This window comes from Mirounga leonina, unplaced genomic scaffold, assembly GCF_011800145.1.
Source record: "Mirounga leonina isolate KUSES-001 unplaced genomic scaffold, KU_Mleo_1.0 Mir_166, whole genome shotgun sequence".
Lineage (NCBI taxonomy): Eukaryota > Metazoa > Chordata > Mammalia > Carnivora > Phocidae > Mirounga > Mirounga leonina.
The window spans coordinates 31,403,417-31,424,741 of NW_023270418.1; the positions used below are offsets into that span (position 1 = coordinate 31,403,417).

At 61.7% G+C, this 21,325-nt stretch overlaps 2 protein-coding genes across 6 annotated transcripts in view; one reads left to right on the plus strand and one right to left on the minus strand.

Moving 5' to 3' along the window:
• Positions 1-18: 18 nt before the first annotated feature.
• Positions 19-11,788, plus strand: SCYL1 (SCY1 like pseudokinase 1). 3 transcript variants are annotated; one of them, XM_035013222.1, is made up of 18 exons: positions 19-201; positions 551-691; positions 883-1,005; positions 1,085-1,311; positions 1,724-1,814; positions 1,891-2,046; positions 4,320-4,478; positions 5,347-5,454; positions 6,219-6,332; positions 8,313-8,468; positions 9,002-9,190; positions 9,309-9,384; positions 9,672-9,836; positions 10,079-10,221; positions 10,880-10,951; positions 11,043-11,255; positions 11,344-11,398; positions 11,525-11,788. In XM_035013222.1, the coding sequence occupies exons 1-18, from the start codon at positions 91-93 to the stop codon at positions 11,647-11,649; spliced, it is 2,424 nt and encodes an 807-aa protein (XP_034869113.1). In that variant the 5' UTR covers positions 19-90; the 3' UTR covers positions 11,650-11,788. The 3 variants fall into 3 exon arrangements, with proteins under 3 accessions (XP_034869113.1, XP_034869114.1, XP_034869115.1); XM_035013223.1 differs by having other exon boundaries at positions 10,883-10,951; XM_035013224.1 differs by lacking the exon at positions 11,344-11,398.
• LTBP3 (latent transforming growth factor beta binding protein 3) overlaps positions 11,761-21,325 on the minus strand; it is a 17,988-nt gene continuing 8,423 nt past the window's right edge. For 2 of the 3 annotated variants that reach the window (XM_035013218.1, XM_035013219.1), the window contains 17 exons: positions 20,381-20,506; positions 20,153-20,284; positions 19,909-20,037; positions 19,556-19,678; positions 19,176-19,298; positions 16,351-16,473; positions 15,936-16,055; positions 14,968-15,096; positions 14,537-14,704; positions 14,065-14,148; positions 13,643-13,771; positions 13,401-13,538; positions 13,152-13,292; positions 12,823-12,984; positions 12,658-12,738; positions 12,420-12,551; positions 11,761-12,303 (listed from right to left, as the gene is read on the minus strand). In XM_035013218.1, coding sequence (XP_034869109.1) covers positions 12,152-12,303; positions 12,420-12,551; positions 12,658-12,738; positions 12,823-12,984; positions 13,152-13,292; positions 13,401-13,538; positions 13,643-13,771; positions 14,065-14,148; positions 14,537-14,704; positions 14,968-15,096; positions 15,936-16,055; positions 16,351-16,473; positions 19,176-19,298; positions 19,556-19,678; positions 19,909-20,037; positions 20,153-20,284; positions 20,381-20,506 — 2,192 coding nt within the window. In that variant the 3' untranslated portion in view covers positions 11,761-12,151. The remainder of the gene's footprint in view (positions 12,304-12,419; positions 12,552-12,657; positions 12,739-12,822; positions 12,985-13,151; positions 13,293-13,400; positions 13,539-13,642; positions 13,772-14,064; positions 14,149-14,536; positions 14,705-14,967; positions 15,097-15,935; positions 16,056-16,350; positions 16,474-19,175; positions 19,299-19,555; positions 19,679-19,908; positions 20,038-20,152; positions 20,285-20,380; positions 20,507-21,325) is intronic. The other variant, XM_035013221.1, reaches the window with a different exon arrangement.

Sequence of the window (21,325 nt, forward strand, 5' to 3'; positions counted from 1 at the left end):
ACCAGGCCCCGCCCTCGCCCCGCCCCGCCCGGCTCGGAGGCCCGAGGACCCGGAGCCGAGGCGCCCTAGCCTGCGGCGGCGGCGGAAACGATGTGGTTCTTTGCCCGGGACCCGGTCCGGGACTTCCCGTTCGAGCTCAGCCCGGACCCCCCCGAGGGCGGCCCGCCCGGGCCCTGGGTCCTGCACCGCGGCCGCAAGAAGGTGAGCGCGGCCCGGCTCCGCAGGCCGCGGCCGACCTCGGCCTCGCCTAGTCAGCGCCGCCGGCCCCGCCGCGTCGCGCCCCGCCTGACGTGGCTGCGGAGCCTCCGGGGCAACGGGCCGGGGGTGGGGGCCGGGCAGGGTCCACGTGGCGGGCGGAAGGACCGAGGGACGACAGGCGGACGGAACAGGGATCACGTGGGCCCGGCTCAGCGTCCGAGGGCCGACCTGGGGAGAGACCGGCGGCGGCCCTTTCCTCCCCGCACTTACCAGCTCTGCGGACCGTCTCGGAGCTGGAGTGGTCGCCTGGGGCCCGGCACAGATCCCTCAGGTCCCTCTGCCCTCCCCGCAGGCCACAGGCAGCCCGGTGTCCATCTTCGTGTATGATGTGAAGCCCGGTGCCGACGAGCAGACCCAGGTGGCCAAAGCTGCCTTCAAGCGCCTCAAAACCCTCCGGCACCCCAACATTCTGGCCTACATCGACGGGCTGGAGGTACCTGCTGCCCCGGCTGCCCCATCTCTGCCCCTCGCTTTCTCCCAGTCTCCCAGTCGTGTCTTCTGTCTTCCTGCCCCTCAGCTCCCACCCCTTCTGCCTCAGCACCCCCAGATTGGATTCTCCCTCCTCCACCTGTCTCCCTGTGCCTCTCATCGCCCCTTCCTCTCCCGCCATGTCCCCTTCTTCAGACAGACAAATGCCTCCATGTAGTGACAGAGGCAGTGACCCCACTGAAAATGTACCTCAAGGAGCGAGCCGAGGCCGGTGGCCTGAAGGAGCTGGAGCTCTCCTGGGGGCTACACCAGATTGTGGTGAGGTGGGGGGCACTGGTGATGAGCGCAGGGTGGGGGACTTGAGTTGCTGGAGTGTGACGGCTCCTTCTGCCCCCAGAAAGCCCTCAGCTTCCTGGTCAATGACTGCAGCCTCATCCACAACAACGTCTGCATGGCCGCCGTGTTCGTGGACCGTGCTGGCGAGTGGAAGCTGGGCGGCCTGGACTACATGTATTCGTCTCAGGGCAATGGCGGGGGCCCCCCCCGGAAGGGGGTCCCCGAACTTGAGCAGTACGACCCCCCGGAGTTGGCTGATGGCAGTGGCAGAGCCGTCAGGGAGAAATGGTGGGTGACTGGGGGTGGCATGCCCCACCCTGCCCTATTCTGGAAGCTCCTGCGGCCTCGGGACCCCTCAGCTAGCTGGCACTCCCCCTGTCCCCTGCTGCCCAGCTGGGGAGGGAACCAGGGTCCTCCGGGAGGTAGGGCAGGATAAACACAGGCTTCGAGTGTGTTTTGGTGGTTCTGAGTTTGAAAGGTGTGTGACCTGGGGTGGATGTTCTTGCTTCCCTGAGCCTCACTTTCTTTATCTGTCCAATGGGACTAATGAACCCTGTGTCTCAGGGCTGATGGGAGGATCAGCTGAGGGACACAGCTCAGCGTCTGCCGTGTAGTTAGTGTCTGGTGACCAAGGCAGGTTGGAGGCCTATGTTAGCAGGTGGCAAGACCTGGAGCAGCTCTGGTCACTGCCCTACCTCAGGTCAGCTGACATGTGGCGCTTGGGCTGCCTCATCTGGGAAGTCTTCAATGGGCCCCTACCTCGGGCGGCTGCCCTGCGCAACCCTGGGAAGGTGAGTGTCTGACCCAACCCCAGCTCCTCTCTGCCAGCCAGCCAGCCCTGCCCTGACCCTCACCCTTTTCCCATAGATCCCCAAATCGCTGGTGCCCCATTACTGCGAGCTAGTCGGAGCCAACCCCAAGGTGCGTCCCAATCCAGCCCGCTTCCTACAGAACTGCCGGGCGCCCGGTGGCTTCATGAACAACCGCTTTGTGGAGACCAACCTCTTTTTGGAAGAGATTCAGGTGAGTCTGCCGGCCCACCCTGGGCTCTGATTCTGTGTTCTTCACCCTGGCCCTCCCTCCCCACTTTGTGGCCTCGCTCATAATTAGACCCTGGGAGACAAGCACGGACTATGGAGCCAGGCTCTCTGGGCCTGAACCCTGGCTCCAGCTCTTACCGTGTGACTTGTCTGACACTCGTTACTAATACTAGTACCTACTTCAGAGGAGCCCGGTGAGGAGTGAGTGAGTTTGAAGTGCACAGCATAGCATCTAGCACGTAGTAGGTACTTAGTGACTGCTCCTGGCACTTCACTGATTGCACCGTACATACTGGCCCTGACCCTGATGTCCGCCATGCGCGGTGTCGCGATGTGCTGTGGGCCGCAGGGTGGGGACGGAGAGTCAGACCCAGGTCCCTGCCCTCGAGGATCGAGCAGGGAGTAAATGGACCAGGGGACTGGTCCCTCGGGGACTCTCGCTGCAGAGAGGGACAGAAAATACATAAAGGAAAATTTGTAGTCCCCGGGGCAGCGATAAGCACCAGGAAGGAAAATAGTGGGTCAAGGGTGCTCAGAGAAGGGCTCTCTCAGAGCTGACATTTGAGCTGAAGAGTGGGAAGGTGGGAGCCATGGGGATGGTAATTGGGGAAGAATGTTCCAGGAAGGGGGAAGAGCAAATGGAAAGATGTGAGGAAGGGATCCTTGGCTCAGTCTCCCTCAACTTCAGTTTCCGTATCTGTATGATGGGGATAATAATAGTCTCTGCTGGCCCGTAGGTTGTTGTAGGGAATGAAGGAGGAAGACTCAGCCCTGGATACCTGCTCTGACCTGGCCGTGTGTGGGGCACAAAGAAAGGTGACTGAGAGTCTGGAGTTGGGGAGGAGTGACAGACACTGATGGAGCAGGGTCTGTGGACTCTGCATCTCGAGGCAGAAGTGCTGGAAACTCTGCGCCCCGTGCCTCCTGGGCAGTGTGGGGGTCAGCAGGAGCTTTGTGACATGGAGGTCTCACGTGGCTGACTCTGCCAGGCTGCCTTGCTTAAAATGTGTTCCATAAGAGATGGCTGTCTCCCAAGGAGAATGTGGGAGGGCAGCGCCTCGGGACCCTTCTTCCCATCATTGGGCAGACCAGTGGAGAGAGCCCAGCTAGGCAACCTGCGGTGTGGTTGGGTCTTCCTTGGGGCCTCGGTGCCCCATGAGCCCTGCCGTCAGAGCACGAAGCCCGCCTCCCACGCTCGACTGAGCTGCTCAGGTGCCAGCCAGGTCCTCCTCATCCCCAGCCAGAGGTCAGCTCTTCTGGGCCAGGCAGCAGCTTGGGGAACGAGGGTACCGTAGTGAGCACAGGAACTTTGGAAGCATACAGGACTAGGTCATAATCCCTGCCCAGTGACTCCTGGCTGGTGACCTTGAGCCTCAGCCTCCTTGCCTGTACATGAGGGGCTGAGCACCTCTCCGCGGTACTGTGGAGGTACCAGACCACTGAGTTACACTTTCCCCTGACTGCTTTTTAGCTGTGTGACTTTGGACCGATTCCTTGCCCTCTCTGTGCCTCAGCTTCCTTAGTGGACTAAATGTGGATTATGTTAGCACCTATCTCATAAAGTTGTGGGGGGATTATTTAACCTGCATAAAGGTTTTAGTATAGAACTCTGGCTGGCCTGTAGTCTGTCCTCAGGAAATGTGAGCTGTGAGGGTGACGGCCTCCGAGGGAGGTTGGGGGGATCATTGAGCTGACAGCCTGGCCTGTCTGGGATCAGCCGACCTGATCCCTGCCTTGCCCACAGCTTGCCACGAACGCCAACCCAGCCAGGGCCCCGGGGAGTGGACTGAGCCCCCTCCACTCTCTGAGCCTTAGTTGCTCATCTGTGTGCCGGGGTTAATGGTCCACACACCTTGGGTGATTGTGGGGAGTAGAGGCAAGGCTGACAAAGGGCCTGGTGCCCCAAGCGGCCGCTTTCCCAGCCTCAGGTCGGTGCCGTCCCGGGAATGACGATCACTGACTGACGCGGCGCCCACCGAGGGTCAGGCCCCGAGCTGGCAGCCTTCCTGGGCACAACAGCTCTGTGAGGTGGTATAGTTATTGTCCCGTTTCACAAACGGAGGAACTTGCCCAAGGCCACATGGCTACTAAAAGGGGGAGTCGGGATTTGAACCCAGCCCCATCGGGCTCCAGAGCCCATAAGCTTCAGTTCTCTTTCAGGCGGTGGGGCAGGGGTGAGCCCCTATCCTTGCCCATAGCTGAGGAATGGCGTGACTAGGCTGATCTCCTACCTATGTCCTGTTCTTGTTCCCCCAGATCAAAGAGCCGGCTGAGAAGCAAAAGTTCTTCCAAGAGCTGAGCAAGAGCCTAGACTCTTTCCCGGAGGATTTCTGCCGGCACAAGGTGCTGCCCCAGCTGCTGACCGCCTTTGAGTTTGGCAGTGCGGGAGCTGTCGTCCTCACCCCCCTCTTCAAGGTGGGTGAGGGATGTGGGACCCGGACACCAGCTGGGTGGGTCTCACTGGCAAAGGAGAAGGCTCTGGGGGAGGGACAGCCTGGTTAGGCAGACCCACGCGCGCACGCGCACGCACGCTTGAGCTTGCTGCTGATATCCCGCTGGTTCAGCTCTCCAGGCCACCTGATCAGCTGTCAGGGAGGCTGTGGGGACTTCTTGTCTTTGGGGAGAGGAAACCCTGTGCCTCTAAAATTCTTTTTCCAACGACCCCTTACTTCAGAGCCTATAGACCTTCTTCCGTTTCCCCAAAATAACAACCTTGGTCTGACTTGTGCACCCCGGTTTCCAAGGCCCAGGAGATCACCTGCTCACCACCCCACTTTTCATCCCCCATCCTGACCACTTGGCACTCTATTCTTTTGACTTCTAGGGGCTGGATCCTCTCCAGCTTCCTCAGACCCCAGCCCACCCTTACTTGGGCACCTGCCATTCCCCACTCTGTCCACCCTGGGAGAACACTTTTCCCTGAAGGGGGAAGACAGCAAGCAAATCCTGTATGGCTGGGAAGCTCCAGAAATTACAGAATTATAGTTAGAATTCTGTGTGCATGTCTGTCCGTGTAATGTATTGGTGCCTGATTAGACGGAGGGGTGTAGACCTTTCATCAGCATCCTAAGAGGCTGCCTTGACCCAGAAAGGTTAAGGGCAGGGCTGCCTGAGATGGAGTACGGGCAGAGGGGCTGCTGGAGAAGTGCCTGACTCCCTCCACCATCACCCTATCCCCACCCTGGGAAATCAGCAGGGAGCCCAAGGAAAGTAAATGAGCCCAGTAAAGTCACCCCACTTCTGTGGAGGTAGCTGAACCCCCTCTTCCTGCTCTTTCCTGAAGGTGGGTAAGTTTCTCAATGCTGAGGAATATCAGCAGAAGATCATCCCTGTTGTGGTCAAGATGTTCTCATCCACTGACCGGGCCATGCGCATCCGCCTCCTGCAGCAGGTAGGGGCTGTGGTTAGACCCTGTGCCCTCTACCCCACCCAGACCCCGCCTTGGCTGCTGGGGAGACCCCTGCCTCACCTCCAGCCCCAGGCAGGTGGCCGGAGCCCCTGCCCTGGCACCCCGGAATTTTTCCCCAAACACACACAGGTGAGGGACTGGTAAGGCTAGGCTCTTAGGAAATCGAGACCATCACAGGGCTCATTGGTAGCTTTGGGAAGGCACCGCCTGCCCAGACTGCAGCAGGCCTTCCCCCTGCAACCCAATCTCTTGGCTTGGTCACTTGAGTCATTTAGAGTGGGGATAGTGTCTCTCCTGCCAATGCAGGGCAGTTGGGAGCATCAGACATGATCTATAGGGTTGAGGGTGGGGGCCTCTTATGAGCCAGGAAGTCCTAGAGACTCCCAGGTATCATTCCCTCTCCACTGCCAAACATGCGAGCCCTCTCCACGCCACTTTCTGGGTGGGGGTGATAACCCCTTTTACAGAAGAGGCAGTGGAGGCTCTAAGAAGGGGTGTGGTGCAGGACCAGAGGCCAGACCCTCCAGCTCCCAGTCCTTGGTTCTTTCCAGCACCCTCCTGGCCTCTCCTCATCACTCCGCAACGTCCTAAGACTAGAGAAAGGCCAGATGCGAGGTGGAGGGCTCAGGAGACTCACTTGGCTGTCCAGTGCCTGTGTAGGGGGAATAACCAAGCCACGAAATGGGCTGGTGGCCGTGGTCAGGCAAGGAGGGGCTGACTATGTTCTCACACCTACTGGGCCACAGATGGAACAGTTTATCCAGTACCTGGATGAGCCAACAGTCAACACGCAGATCTTTCCCCACGTTGTACATGGCTTCCTGGACACCAACCCTGCCATCCGAGAGCAGACAGTCAAGGTAGGTGTGCTCTGGTTTTCCAAGGCTTGGTGGGGGGCTCACACGAGGACACAGAGGCCTTGGTTTGGGTCTGTGTGTCTGAGCAGGTTAAGGGAGGGGCAGGCACCATCCTGCATGTAGGTCCAGGCTCCGGGTGCAGCTCAGCAGCTGGTGGGGGAGCAGGATGGGCATGGCCTGTATCCTCCACGCAGCAGACACTGGCTGAGGATCTCTCAGTGCCCAGCCCTGTGGCCCGTGCTGGGATGCAGGGTGTCTCATGGAGCTGCTTTCTGAGGTGACGGAGAGTGGGCTTGCCAGACAGGAAACAGAATTAGAAAAGATATGTTAGGGGGCGCCTGTGTGGCTCAGTAGGATGACTGTCTGACTCCTTATCTCGGCTCAGGTCATGATCTCAGAGTCCTGAGATTGAGCCCCGCGTGGGGCTCTGCACTCAGCGTGGAGTCTGCTTCTCCCTCTCCCTCTGCTCCTCCCTCTGCTCCTCCCCCTGCTCACATGCACGTGTGACCGCTCTCTTTCTAAAATAAATGAAATCTTAAAAAAAAAAAAGATATGTTAGAAAGTCACAAAGTCACAGAGTGGGGGGCGCCTGGGTGGCTCGGTCGTTAAGCGTCTGCCTTCCCCTCAGGTCATGATCTCAGGGTCCTGGGATTGAGCCCCGCGTCGGGCTCCCTGCTCAGCGGGAAGCCTGCTTCTTCCTCTCCCACTCCCCCCTGCTTGTGTTCCCTCTCTGGCTGTCTCTCTCTTTCTGTCAAATAAATAAAATCTTTTTTAAAAAAAGAAAGCTCTTCCCTTAAAAAAAAAAAGTCACAGAGTGTGAAGAGAAGGGTTTGCCGTTTTAAAAACAGCAATCAGGGAAGACTTTGCTAAAGGAGGTGTCACTTAAGGAAAGGAGGCAAGGGATTGGGCTATGGGGAGATGGGGAGGAAATTGTTCCCTGCAGAAGGAATATTTGCAGTGATCTTGAGGCCAGCACGTACCTGGAGTGGAGAAGTAGCTGCAAGAAGTTTAGCGTGGCTGAAGGGACATGGTGCAGAGAGGTGGAGTCTGAGAGGTCATGGGGGCCCAGATCTGAATGGTAGGGGCAGGTAGATAGATGGGGCCAGGTTCCAAAGGTGGGGCAGAGGGTATGTGCCGATGGGTGGTTGTGAAGCCAAGTATGGGTCTGAGGTTTCTGGCCTGGGCAACTGGAAAATTAAGTTGCCATTTACCGAGAAGACTGGGAGAAGCCGTTTTGCAGGAAGAGGTTGGTCTGCTCTTGACCACGTCTGTTAGGCAGGTGCAGGTGTCTGTTCGGCCACTGGTTATATGTGTGTGTAGTTTAAGGAGGAAGCCTGGGCCGGAGGTGCTCACCTGGGCATTGTCCGCTAATAAGGGCATTCAAAGCCACAAAGGGGGTGAGGTGTACAAGAGAAGGGGCCCGGGGAGCAGCTCTGGGGGTCCGAACAGTAAGATCTCGGCCACAGGAGACTGAGGAGGAGCAGCCTTCGAGGTCAGAGGAGAACCAGGAGAGGGCGGGGTCCTGGAGGACCAGAGATGGAAGTCTCGAAGAGGAAGGAGAACTTGGGGGTGTCACAGCTGCTGAGGGATCAAATTTGGTTTGGATGGAGAATTGGCCAATGGATTTAGCAACACGGAGGTCCCTGGTGACCTCCACTCGAGCCAGTTGGTAGAGTGTGGTGGGGGGTGTTTCTGTGGAAGTCTGAGTCGGGTGCACGCAAGAGAGAGCAGAAGGAGAAAGACGGGAGACAGGAGTGTGAAGAAACTTCGGAGGTTTTGGGGTCAAGGGGACAGAGAAGTGTCCCCTTCCTCAGCATTCTGGGTATGGGTCAGGATCAGGTTGGGAGGTCGGTCTGGGAGAGCCTTGGCGGGTCCCGTCAGAGCCCAGTGTCACTTGGCCTCCACACCCTCCCAGGAGGCCACTCCTCCATGTGGCCCTTTGCTGGCCGTGGCCCCCAGTTTCTACCCTCCCCCACCCCGTAGTCCATGCTGCTCCTGGCCCCGAAGCTGAACGAGGCCAACCTCAACGTGGAGCTGATGAAGCACTTCGCGCGGCTGCAGGCCAAGGATGAGCAGGGCCCCATTCGCTGCAACACTACAGTCTGCCTGGGCAAGATCGGCTCCTACCTCAGTGCCAGCGTGAGTGCCCGGCCCACTGCTGGGCCCTCTGTCCTGCCTCCGGACTGCAGCGTCCTCCAGGGCCAGCCTCCTTGTGCAGTCAGCCTCCCAGCCCCAACGTCTGATGGGCCGATGGTGGTGGATCTGGGAACCAAACCCAGGCCTGCTTGGCCCCGGGGCCCGTGTGCGTTCCCTCAGCCAGGGTTTGTAAATGCAGATGCCTGCAGTGCCCAGATGGTTAGCAGGAATGAATGAATGAATGAGTGAATGAATGAATGAATGAAAGAAAGAAAGGTGTCAGCGGCACGGGTGGGGAGAGAGGCACAGACCCCAGCCCCTGCTGTCCTGAGGCAGCAGGAACCCACTGCTCTGGGAGGAGAAGCCAAGCTCGAGTTTTAAGCAAAAAGTCTCCCTGTTTGTTAGTGATTAGCTCACATTTTTCCGACGTGGGGTGGGGGGGCCCATGGACAGCTCCGCTCTGGGAAGCAGGTCTGGCGTTCTGGGTCCCAGGACTGACCTTGCACTCAGGAGCCCTCTCCCCCGCCCCTCCCCAGACCAGGCACAGGGTCCTCACCTCCGCCTTCAGCCGGGCCACTAAGGACCCATTTGCACCGTCCCGGGTGGCGGGTGTCCTGGGCTTCGCTGCCACCCACAACCTCTACTCGATGAATGACTGTGCCCACAAGATCCTGCCTGTGCTCTGTGGCCTCACCGTGGACCCCGAGAAGTCTGTGCGAGACCAGGTGAGGCACAGCCGGGCCCGGGCTCTGGAGCTGGGGCTCGGGGTGGTGGCTGGGCCCTGGCTGGCCCGGCGGGCTCACGGGGACCCTGGCCCAGCTCTGCCTCTTTACTACCCCACAGGCCTTCAAGGCCATTCGAAGCTTCCTGTCCAAACTGGAGTCTGTGTCAGAGGACCCCACCCAGCTGGCTGAAGTGGGTGAGTGGCTCACACTCATGGTCCCTCTCCCTCCCACCACATCTTTGACTGTCACCTGTCACGGCACCCCTCCCCCCTCCCTGGAGGATCTGAAAGCTAGAAGAACCGCAGGGAGCAGACCTGACACCATTGCTCCCCATCGCCCCCAGCTCGCCGGCGGGGGAGCAAGGGCCTGGAGAAGGGGGGCCACTACAAGTTGCTCTGTGGTAGTTCCTGCCTTCCTGTCGCCTTCCCCATGAGAGCCTGGGGTGACTCTGTCCCTGTTGCTGTCTTCTGTCACTGCCCAGAGAAGGATGTCCACGCAGCCTCCAGCCCTGGGATGGGAGGAGGTGCAGCCAGCTGGGCAGGCTGGGCTGTGACAGGAGTCTCCTCGCTCACCTCCAAGCTGATCCGTGCACACCCAGCAGCCGCGCCGGCTGAGACCAACGTCCCCCAGAGACCCACGCCCGAGGGTGAGTGTCCCAGAGTGGCCGCATTGGTGACCGAGAGGGCTTGGGGGTGGTGGCACCCAGGAGCTGTTCCTATCTGGCTTCCCCTGGGGTGGCTGTAGGGGATGTGGGGGGGGGGCAGGGCAGGGTCTAGTCCCCTCACAGGTTTCTCCCTACACCTTCCCCCCTCCCCCAGCGACCTCTCCCTGTTTGGAGACCTTCCTGGGTCCCAGTGTATGGGGGCTCAGTAAGCCTCTGCTCCTCAGGACTCCCTGCCCCGGCCCCCACCCCTGTCCCTGCCACACCCGCAAGCCCAGGCCACTGGGAGACGCAGGAGGAGGGCACAGACACAGCGGAGGACAGCAGTGCCGCCGACAGATGGGACGATGAAGACTGGGGCAGCCTGGAGGTGAGTGGGGCTCAGGGGGTCTCCGTAGGCAACTCCAGCTCAAAGGTCATAGGCTGCCTTCAAGGAGCTCAGGTAGCCCTGGCTGGAGTCACATCTGTCCTCATCTGCACAGCACCCCTGGTGAGCAGGTGTCATGGAGGGGCCCTTGTGGGGAAGAGCTGCCCGCTGACACCCACTAAACTCCTGGGGCTCCTGGGGAGCAGGGCTGGAAGTGGAAGTCCAGGTGGGCCCTTTTGGGGACAGCCCGTTGGTCTTCCTCAGTCTCCTCTGCTCCCCATCCTTCCCCCACTAGCTCCAGTGGTCAGCAAGGAGAGGCCATTTCCAGGCCTACCGGGGGTGGGGGGGAGCTGAGGATGGAGTGGGGCCACCCTGAAGGGAATGGGGGCAGACCTCGGGCCCAGTATCCCCACCTGCTGACAGCAGTCTCTGGCCTGGGGCTGTGGGGAGGGGTGTGGACGAGCTAGATCTTATTCCCCAGCCTCAGAGGAGTGATGGCAGGTCCACTCCAGAGATGGGAAACAAGGCTTGAGGAGCAAAGGAGATGGAATGCAAAAGGAGAAAGGGTGGAGCCTGTGGCTGGGAAGGGGCGGGCAGGCTTGCTTGCCCTTTGGGTGGGGGCTGGAGTGTCTGTGGCCGCCCTCTCCTTCGCACCCTGCAGCAGGAGGCCGAATCTGTGTTGGCGCAGCAGGAAGACTGGAGTCCTGGGGGCCAGGCTAGCCGTGCTGGGCAGGTAAGCAGGGTGGGACACGGGTGTTTCTATGGGGGGTGGGGCCAGTTCCCCACCCTTACTCCATCTGGCACTGCCTCCCCACCTTCTGCAGACCAGCAACCTGGCCGCCAAATCCCCGGAGTCAGACTGGAGCAGCTGGGAAGCTGAGGGCTCATGGGAGCAGGGCTGGCAGGAGCCAAGTCCCCCAGAGCCGCCCCCTGAGGGCACACGGCTGGCCAGCGAGTATAACTGGGGTGGCCCGGAGCCTGGTGACAAAGGTGATCCCTTTGCTGCCCTGTCTGCACGACGGGAGGCTGGCGCCCAGGTACGTGGCACCTGTCCGGGCAAGGGTACAGACTGGGCTGGACCTCAGCTGGGAGTCCGTCCCCACTCCAGCCACACTTCCCTTTCAGCTGAGACCGGATTCATGGGGCGATGACAACTGGGAGGGTCTGGAGACGGAGAGCCGTAAGTGCTTCCCCTCGGAGGGCCCACCGGCTAGGGCTGTTGACCCTGGGGCAGGTGCGGGCCGGGCAGCCGAGCCCCCTGTGCTTCTGAAGCCCTCAGCCCACCTCCTCCTCCTCCTGCTCCCAGGGCAAGGGAAGGCTGAGCTGGCCCGGAAGAAGCGCGAGGAGCGTCGGCGGGAGATGGAGGCCAAACGCGCCGAGAAGAAGGCGGCCAAGGGCCCCATGAAGCTGGGAACCCGCAAGCTGGACTGAACTGGCGGACTGGGCGCTCGTAGCCGCGGAGAGCGGGCCCCGCGGATGTATTTATTGTACAAACCATGCCAGCCCGGCCAGTCCGGCCAGGCACATCTCACGTGTACATAATCAGAGCCACAATAAATTTTATTTCACACCCCTGTGCTGGGCTCAGTGCAGCCCCTCCCAGGAGGCTTGGGTCTGGCGCTGCCCTGTGGAGTCCACGCCCGCCACAGACATGAACATCAACTTGCTTCGAAAGCCGAGAGTAAAGAGGCACGATCTGATTTATCAGTTTCCAGGAAATGCCCTCTGGGAGGAAGGCCACCAGTGGCCGAGACCCTATCTCCGCCTGTGAGCTGGGCAGCGCTGCTACGGCCGCCCTCGAAACTCGAAACTGTCTGAGGGCCCTGGCGAGTCCCCGGGTCCCAGCCCCGAGTCGGGGCAGGTGATGGGGGCTGAGCTCGCCCGGAGGGTCAGGCGGAAAGCCCTGGTGGATGGCCGAGGTCCGGCCCCCGCGTCAGCGGCGGCGCTGGGGCACGCAGGCCCCGTGCGGGCGGCTGCGCGCGAAGCCAGCTTTGCAGACGCAGCGGAAGGAGCCGCTCGTGTTCACGCAGCGCTCGCTCTTGCACAGCAGCCCGCGCTGGTTCAGCTCTCGGCACTCGTCGATGTCTGGAGGTGGGGGCCACAGGTGCGGGCTTCGCCAGGGCGCCACAGCACGCAGCCCCCGTAGCGTGTGCACCCCCCGCCCCCGCGGCCCGTGCGGCCCCCCCCCGCCCCCGGCTCACCCACGCAGCGCGCCCGAGACGCGTCGAGCTGGAAGCCGCCCGGACACTCGCACACGGCGCCGCCGGGCCGGGGCACGCAGCGGCCGCTCACGCAGCGGCACTCGTCCGAATCCTCCTCTGAGCTGTCCTCCTCTGCGCGGGCGGGGAGAATGCGGACCTCAGCCGCCACCTCCACCCCCTGCGGCCGGCCGGCGGATGGCCAGGGACGCCCGCCGCCGTGTCCTCCCGCTACACTCACCTCGAGGGGGCTTCCCCAGCAGCAGGGGGCTCGCGTCCCAGAAGGAATTGCTTTCACTCTGCGACGTCGGGCACTGGGACCCTGGGAGGGACGGGGCGGTGAGCGACGTGGATGCACCCAGGCTCCCGCCCCAACCGCCCGTGGGCCCCCGGCGGCTTGGCTCACCGGCGCTGCGCGGCGGGCAGGGGCGGCACTGGGCTCCCCAACCGCGGCCCTGGCGACAGCAGCAGTCGTCGAAGGTGAGGGTTGGCCCGGTCAGGGGGCCCGCGCACATGCCATCTTCTCCACGCTGGGCCCAGCACACGTCCCGCCGCTCCGGGGCACGCTCTGCGGAGCGAGACCAGGCATCAGCGAGCGGCCCGAAACGGGGCGCGGGGGGGGAACAGTCGGCCCCCGGTTCCCACCCACCCTCGCGGGGGGGAGGGGCCGCGACCCCGGGGCTCCACACAGCGGACCGCGCCCTGGAATCGGCCCAGGACAACTCTCGTCCTCACCGGCTGGGCTCTCCGGGAGCTGGCAATCGCGGCCGGAGGGCCCGGGCACCCAGGGCGGGCGGCACTCGCAGCGGTAGGAGCCCGGCAGGTTGACGCAGCGACCAGGGCGGCAGGCTGCCGGGTCCTGGCACTCGTCTACGTCTACGGGTAGCGAGGGCATGTGTAGGGGTGGCGGTCACAGCTCGGCCCGGTCCCCGCTCCGCCCCCCCCCCCCCCCCCGTTTCCCCAGCCAGCAGGCCCGGGCCTCACCCATCTCCTCCGGGCTCAGACACTGGCGCTGCGCCGGGCTGTACTCGGCCGGGGGCGTGCAGGCGCAGCGGTAGCCGCCGCGCGTGTTCTCGCACACTCCGTTCCGGCAGTTGGACTCGTCCAGGCACTCGTCCACGTCTGCGGGGAGGAAAAGCACTTGTGGAGGGAACCGGCCCGAAGGCGGGTGGTTGTGCGTGTCTCCCGGCCGCTGTCCCACGGCCACTGGGACCTTCTGCGCTCACCCACGCACTCCAGTAGGTTCCCGTCGTAGTAGAAGCCTTGCTTGCAGTAGCACTCGTAGCCCGGCTGCGTATTCACGCACTTGCCCTCCTTGCAGATCTCCGCCCCGAACAAGATGCACTCGTCGATGTCTGCGGAGTGACAAGCCGTGGGCGCCCGGTGGCCTTTACCTGCAGGGCGCTCAGGCGCGCAGCCAGGGAAGTGTGGGCGGGGCTTACCGCGGGAGCAGAGCAAACTCAGTGGGAGAAGGCTTTTCCGGGCGCTGACGTAAGCGTGATAGGGGCGGGGCAGACGCTGAAGGTGTGGGCGGGGCTTACCCCAGGGCTCGCTACCGACCTAGCGAGCACGGGCGGGATCGGGGCGGTCCAAACCTCGGTGGGCGGAGCGGGGCGTGCCCGGTGGGCGGAGCCGTGTTGGGGCTTACCACGGTGGGCTGGGATGCCGTAGTTGACAATGTTGTTGTCTTGGGTGTAGCCCTTTCCGTCTGGGCAGAGGCTGTGGAACTCAGCTGCGGGGAGAGAGCGGCCGTGGGGAAGAAAGGAGGCAGGACTGAGCGCGTGCGCACTAGCCGTTGGGCTCAGGTCGGGAGCTCTCCGCCTCATTTCCCACCGACCCGGGAGGGGCCCTTTCCCCCAGTACGTTTCCAAAATGAAGAAACTGAGGGGCGCCTGGGTGGCTCAGTCCTTAAGCATCTGCCTTCAGCTCAGGTCATGATCCCAAGATCCTGGGATCGAGCCTCACATCGGGCTCCCTGCTCGGCGGGAAGCCTGCTTCTCCCTCTCCCACTCCCCCTGCTTGTGATCCCTCTCTCGCTGTGTCTCTCTCTGTCAAATAAATAAATAAAATCTTAAAAAAAAAAAAAATTAAAAGGCAAAATGAAGAAACAGCGTCCTGACCTGAGCTGTAGACTGGGCAGGGATAGATCTCGCAGTGGTCTCCCCAGCCAGCCCCCAGCGAGCAGCAACACTCCTGCTGGGTGACGTTGGTGGCCAGTACACTGTCGCAGAACACCGTGTCGTCGAAGTTAAGGTAGCACTCCTTCTTGTGGTGGGGCTGCTCCACCTCTGAGGGGAGTGGAGGGCAGCTCAGGGTCCTGCACGCTCCCCACCAGCCTGGCTCCCCTCAGCCTGCCGGGCAGAGCCAAGCTCCACCCTCAACGTGGCCTTCAGGGCCCTCCTGCAAGGTCCAGCCCCGCCGGACTCTCAGGCAAAAGGGATCTCTCTTCCCGTTCCCCAGATTCCAGAGGGTGGGACCCGCGTCCGTCTCTGAACCCCCGCTGCAGCTCAGGGAAGTCCTCTTGTCCGAGGAGGAGCTAGGGGGCACTCACCCTCACAGCCGTGCTGGTCCTGGGTGGGCGTGAAGCCCTCATCGCAGACGCAAGCGTAGGAGCCCTGCAGGTTCTCACAGGCCCCGTGGGGAAGGCACAGGCCGGGGTCCTGGCTGCATTCGTCTATGTCTGTGGCCAGCGAGGGAAGCAGAAGAGTTGCTCCAAGGAAACCAGCCCCTCCTTCCCTGCAGGTGTGTCTCCAGGGACTCACACAAGTTCAGAACCCAAACATCCATTTTGATCTCAAAGTACACGCAACAGGAAGTCCACTCGGGTCTGTCCGTGCACGTGGGTAGAGGTGTGCACATTCACTCTCTTCCTAAGCCCCGCCACAGCTGGCGACACAGGGAGTCCCGACTCTCGGCCCCGCATCTGAGGACTTTCGGTTTGGCCTCCTGACATCTTTCAGTTTCATCCTTTACTCTAAACACCGGCACCCCCAACTCTATGTTCAGGGCCCTCTCCCCTAAAAACACAACTAACTCCTCCCAGATCTCTGTGCTTTGTACACCCTGTTCTTTGGGCCTGGAATACCACGCGTGCTTCTCTCTGCACGGGGACCTTATTTATGTGTTAGGGGACCATCTTTATGCTCCAAGTTCCAATTCAGTTGTCGCCTCTCCATTGCCAATTAGTCACTCATCCAGACCTCTTTTGGCACCGTGAACGGTAAGAATCAATTCACGTCAGCCTCCCCTAGTGGGGGCCCTGGGTCGTTGCTCCGTACCTGGCACATAGTATAGAAGCTGGTAAATAGGAGGTTCTCAGTAAACTCCTGCTGGCTACCGCGCGTAAGCGTGAGCTGGCACATACTTGCATTATTACTGTTGCTATTCTAGGTGAAGGAGTTGAAGGGGGAGTGAATGTGTGGATGGACAGATGGATGCAAAGACAGATCTACAGCGTGTCTGCATTACTGCCATTCCCTGCCAGCCCTCCTCAGGACCTCTCAGCCAATGCCCCCATACCTTGGCACTTCCTGCCGCCTACCAGCCGATGCCCCTGGGGACAGAGACATCGGTAGGAGCCATTGGTGTTGATGCAGTCACCCCCAATGCAGGCTGCGGGGAAGTCACACTCATCAATGTCTGCAGGGGAGCAAAGAGGTGGGGACTCTCAGGGGCTGAACTGGCTTCCCCCAGAGCCCTGGCTCGGGCCCAGTACCGCAGGCCCAATCTGGGATCTGGAAGGGGGCTGGACAGGGGGTAGCCCCCTGTAGATCTGAAAGCCCTCCAGATCCTGGATGCTCAATGGGATGCTGGCACCCGCCAGCCTGAGCACCCTGGGCCACAGCCACTCCCTCTGGCCTGGCGTGGAGCTGGGGCGGTGGAAGTCCTGGGGTAGGGAGGAACAGGCGACCTCCCAGCTCTCCGCCCCGCTTACCCTCGCATCGGCTCCGGTCTCTTGACAGATGGTGGCCAGAGAGGCACTGACACTGGAAGGAGCCCGGCGTGTTGGTGCAAATGCCATTGTCACACACATCGCCAGCCTCACACTCATCCACATCTGAGGGGCACGAGGGGCGTCAGAGGGCCGGCGTGGGATGGCCTCAGGCCTCGGCCACCCTTTCCCCACTCGCGCCTACGGCTTGGAGCACCAGAGCCGAGACCAGTGGAGCTTAAGGGAAGCACGGGCCCCTCCCCCTCCCCCGCGGGGCACACCGTGCCCTGGGGAGCAGGCCAGGCGCTGCCAGGGACCCTGGGCCACATCCGATTCCAAAGAGCTCAAGCCCCCCCAGCCTCATCCCTCCTCACCAAACAAGGGCACCCTCCCCATCCCCTCTTCGCATCCCGCCCTGGTCTCCCTTGTCCCAGCTGCCCTCATCCCTCCCCCACCTGCCATGGCTCCCTTTCTTCCCACGTAAATAAGCTCCTCTCTGTCTTTGTCCCGCTCGCAGAATAATGTCTTCTGCTTGTGCAGTAAAGGAACTCGGCCTTCCCCTGAGAGCGTGCTTCTCCGCAGTCCCTTCTGGCAGAAGCTGGTTCTTGGCCACGCGTCAGACCCTTCCAGGCCACGCTGTGCCTCTGAGGTGCGCCAGCCCACATGCCAGCCTCCACCTTCTCCCCTGCTGTCAGCACTCACCTCCCTAGTCTCCCTTCCTCTGCCTTGCTCCCCGCACTAGGACTTTTCAGCATCCATTTGGTCAGCTAGGCGCAGCCTCTGACCTTACACCCTTGATCAGTTTCTGTGACCTTCACTTCAGTGGCAGCCACTCACTGTCAGGACGAGGGGCTGGGATCTGCCCCACTTTGGGCATCTCAGATGCTGCTTCCTTCCCACTGCCTCTGCTCTCAAGTCCTCTATCCCATCTTCTCTCCAGGGGCTCCCGAACACCTCTCCCTCCTCCGCACTGGTCTGGGAGGCCATGCCTGCCTCTGGGCCTCCAGATCCTGGATGCTGAATGGGATGCTGGCACCCGCCAGCCTGAGCACCCTGGGCCACAGCCACTCCCTCTGGCCTCAGGCCCCATGCGATCCTCAGCGTGGCTGGCGCCACCCTGCCCCTCCTCCCCAGGCTGGACTTCTGGAAAGCCCCTGGGCAGCTCCCATGCCCTTGGGCAGTCCCAACCCTCTACTGGTCATTGCAAGTCTCCTACTGGACTCAGGCCCTTCACTGCTCATTGAGAAAATTAAGGGTAATCTTTAACCTCCTGAAAATCATTACATCCGTTAGGGCGAGAGATGTCCCTTCTGTCCATGGCTCCTTCCCCAGCTGCCCTTGTCATCCCCTCGCCCACTTTCCTGGCACCTCTTCAGCCTACAACCCTAAACCCCATTCTGGTAGCCCCGTGTCTCACTCTTCCTCACCTGCTGCCCGCATCTCCTGGCCCCTCATGCCACAGAAGCCACCCTACCAAGGTCACCAGGGGCTTTCTCATCTCACCACTCAGTTCTTTCTTTTCAAGAACCTCTCGGTTACATTTGGCTCATCCTCTTCTGCCCTGGAAGCCTCTCCCTGGTTTCTCAGCTGGGACTCCCTGGGCCTCCTTCCATCCCTCCTCCCCCATCTCCCTCTCCTATTCCCCTATGTTCCGCTGATGTGGCATTGCCCACAAGGCTCTGCTGAGGCTCCCCTCACTGGACCCCCCCTCCTTGGCTGAGCAGGCGCACCCCAAGGCTCTACAGCCCCCCGCAGTCTACAGTTCCGGGGGGGGGGTGTCTGGCCCAAGACTTCCAATCTGTATGGCCCACCCTCTGCTGGCATCTTCAGCCCAGAGGCCCAGGCCCATAGGGACACCCACTCAACTTGTCCAGCATGAAACTTGGTGTCTTCCTTCTCCAATCTGCACCTCCCCCCCGGAGACCCTATCTCAGGGAACAGCACCACCCACAGAGTCACCCAAGCCAGAAACCTGGAGGGTCCCTCGCTCCCCGCTCTCTCACCTGGACATCCAGTTAATAAGCCCAGGTAATGTGCTTTAACATTTCTCTAATATCACATCATCCCATGGCCATCCTGAGGCTACTACTCCCATCATGGCCACCATCTGTGCCCTGAGTCTCCAGCACACCTCCGGCTACTCTCCACACTCAGCAGCGGGAAACTTTCCAAAGCAAATGGTGAATCTTGTCACCTTTCCCCTTAAAATGCTTTAGGTGCCTCATAACACCGTCAGGATGAAGCTCGACCTCCTGGAGCCCTGCCCCTCACCAGCCAGCCTCAGCCCCCACCCTCTGCTTACATCTTACAGTTTTCAGCACAGTCTGAGCTGTTTTCACCTCTGAGTCCGCTGATGCTTTCTTTGCTTGGCTAATTCCTGCTGGTCCTTTAAGACAATTCAGGCCTCCCCTCCTCCCAGCCCTGCACCCACATTCCAGCCAGGCCCACAGCCCTGCGCTCTCCAGTCTGTGTGTAAAGTTCCTCAGTTTCTCTGAATCCCAGCCCCAGCCCGCCTCTTGGTGCATAAGCAGAACAGTAGGACTACCAGCGCCCCTGCCCGTTCTTCTATGTCTTTGTTTCCCCTTTAAATTTAAGTAACGTGCTTTGCAAAAGCAGTTTCAAGCCTTGCCTCCCTAAGACCCTTCCTACATAGAAGTCCTGGTGGCCCTTTCATCGGCCAGGTTCGCTGAGAAAATGAGTGAGTGGGCCAGTGACCTAGAGGGTGAAGTAGCTATCTCCTGCCCACCGTGGGACAGACGGCGTGACTCGGTCCCCAGCTCCCACGCGTGAGTGGGTGCGGGAGCGTTGGGGGGAGGGCTGGGGCTCACCCTGGCAGCTGCGGCCATCCGGCGCAGGCGCGTAGCCCTGGGCGCACGTGCAGCGGAAGGAGCCTGGGAGGTTCTCGCACCAGCCCGGCGAGCAGGGGCTGCCCTCGGCACACTCGTTCACGTCTGCGGCGGCGAAGACTCGCCTCGGTAGCCGCCCCACTGGACGCGGCACTGTGCCGAGGTGGGGGTCTTCTCCGCCCAGGATGGGGGAGGCCCCACCTGCCAGGCGCCTCTCACCGCCATCAGCCCCGCCCCTGCCCTAAGCGGACCCCGAAACTGCCGGGTCGCGGGGAGAACTCCCGCACGGGCCCCGCCCATTTGCCGTCGAACACCCCCCCGCACCCCCACCACCAATCCGGGACTCAGGGCCCCGCTCTCACCGCGGCAGGCCCCGCCCCCCTGGCTGCGGTAGCCGGGCTGACAGGCAATGCACTTGAAGCTCCCGGGTTTGTTCTCGCATTTGCCATCCGGGCAGGAGCTAGGGTCTCGGCACTCGTCGATGTCTGCGCGGGTGGGGGGAGAGGGAGGGAGATCCATTTGGGGACAAGGTGGCGGGCCAGGCGCTCAGTGTCCTCCGCAGGGCCTCCTTCCCTTGCAGATCGACAAGGCGAACCCGGCCCCCTGGGCTCCCGCAGCCCAACCTCTGAGAGGCCCAGAGTCCGGGGCCCCTGCCCCCAGCCCAGGTCGAGAACGGCTGAGGACCCCCTGTCGGCCTGGATGGGGTCTCCCCCACCTTCGCACACGGGCGGTCGTGAGGCTTTGAGCCGGTAGCCGGGGTAGCAGTTGCACTTGTAGTGGCCCGGGAAGTTGAGGCAGAAGCCGCCGTCGCCGCACAGGTGGGGCTTGGCGCACTCGTTCAGGTCTGAGCGGGAGGAAGGGAGCGCGAGGGGGGCGCCGGGGGCGGCGGAGGCGGTTACGCGGCGATCCCGAGGGGAGACCCCCAGCCCAGCCCCCCGCGCCGCGCGGGCCGCGCTCACCCACGCACGAGCGCCCCCCGGCGCCGACGTGCAGGCGGTAGCCGCGGTGGCAGTGGCAGTTGTACGAGCCGCCCGTGTTCATGCAGACGCCCCTCCCGGCGCCGCAGGGCTCCGCCTCGCACTCGTTCACGTCTGAGAAGGGCGCGCGGGGGCGGGAGGGGGGGAGACGTCAAGGGGCGTTGGGACCCAAGGCCGCCCCGGGCCACCCACCCGGCCGCCCGCGCTCACCCACGCAGTAGCGGTGCTGCGGGTGCGACCGGTAGCCCGGATTGCAATGGCAGGAGTAGTCCGAGGGGCCCGGGACGCACTCTCCGTGGCCACAGATGTTCTGGTTCAGACGACACTCGTCTGTCTCTGGGGGGTGGGGAGGTGGTCGAGCAGGGGCCTCAGCAGGGAGCACTCACTTTCTGCCACGTTCCCCGGGCGGGCCTCGATGCCCCATTTTTAATGACCCAGATACCTGAGCCTGGTCACACCATGGGGTCCCTGTACACTCATACTCCGATCCTAGGATGTCCTACACCTCAATCCCAGATAACCCCAACGTCGCGACCCCAGATAGCGACCCCAGGTCCCATCCCTATGCTCCACCCTAGGTCCCATCCTTATGCTCAACTCAATCCCTGATAATTCTATTCCTACTCACTATGCTCTGTCTCGTCACCCCAAACTCCATCACCTCCCCTCAGGGCCCCTCAGTCATCCCAATACCCCCTACGCAATGGGCTCTGAGACACCCCCCTCCAATCACCTCAGTATTTAAAACCCTGCAGCCTTAGTCACTCCCCTCCCCTATCCTCTAGCCCAGTGACCCCAACATCCTCGCCTCAGGGACCCAGGTCCTCCATTCCAGAAGGCTGATTTCCTCCCCCTCCCAAGGCAGGCAGGAGCTCATTTATTTCCTGGGCATCTGCCTGCCCCCGGTTGTGTATAAGTGGTCAGATCCAGAAACCCCCTTTACTCTCTTTGTCACCAGTCCTGAACTCCCACCTCCCACCGCTCCCTCCTTCAGGCCCCCCCCCTTCCCCCACCTGCAGCCCAGGATTGATCCCGAGCTCTGCCCCACCCTAAACACACAGGACAGGCTGCTCTTTTCACCTAGAGTATCTCTCCCTAGACCTCCTTAACTAACAACCCCTCCTCTGAGAAGCCTCCCCAGGTGCCTCTTCCCCC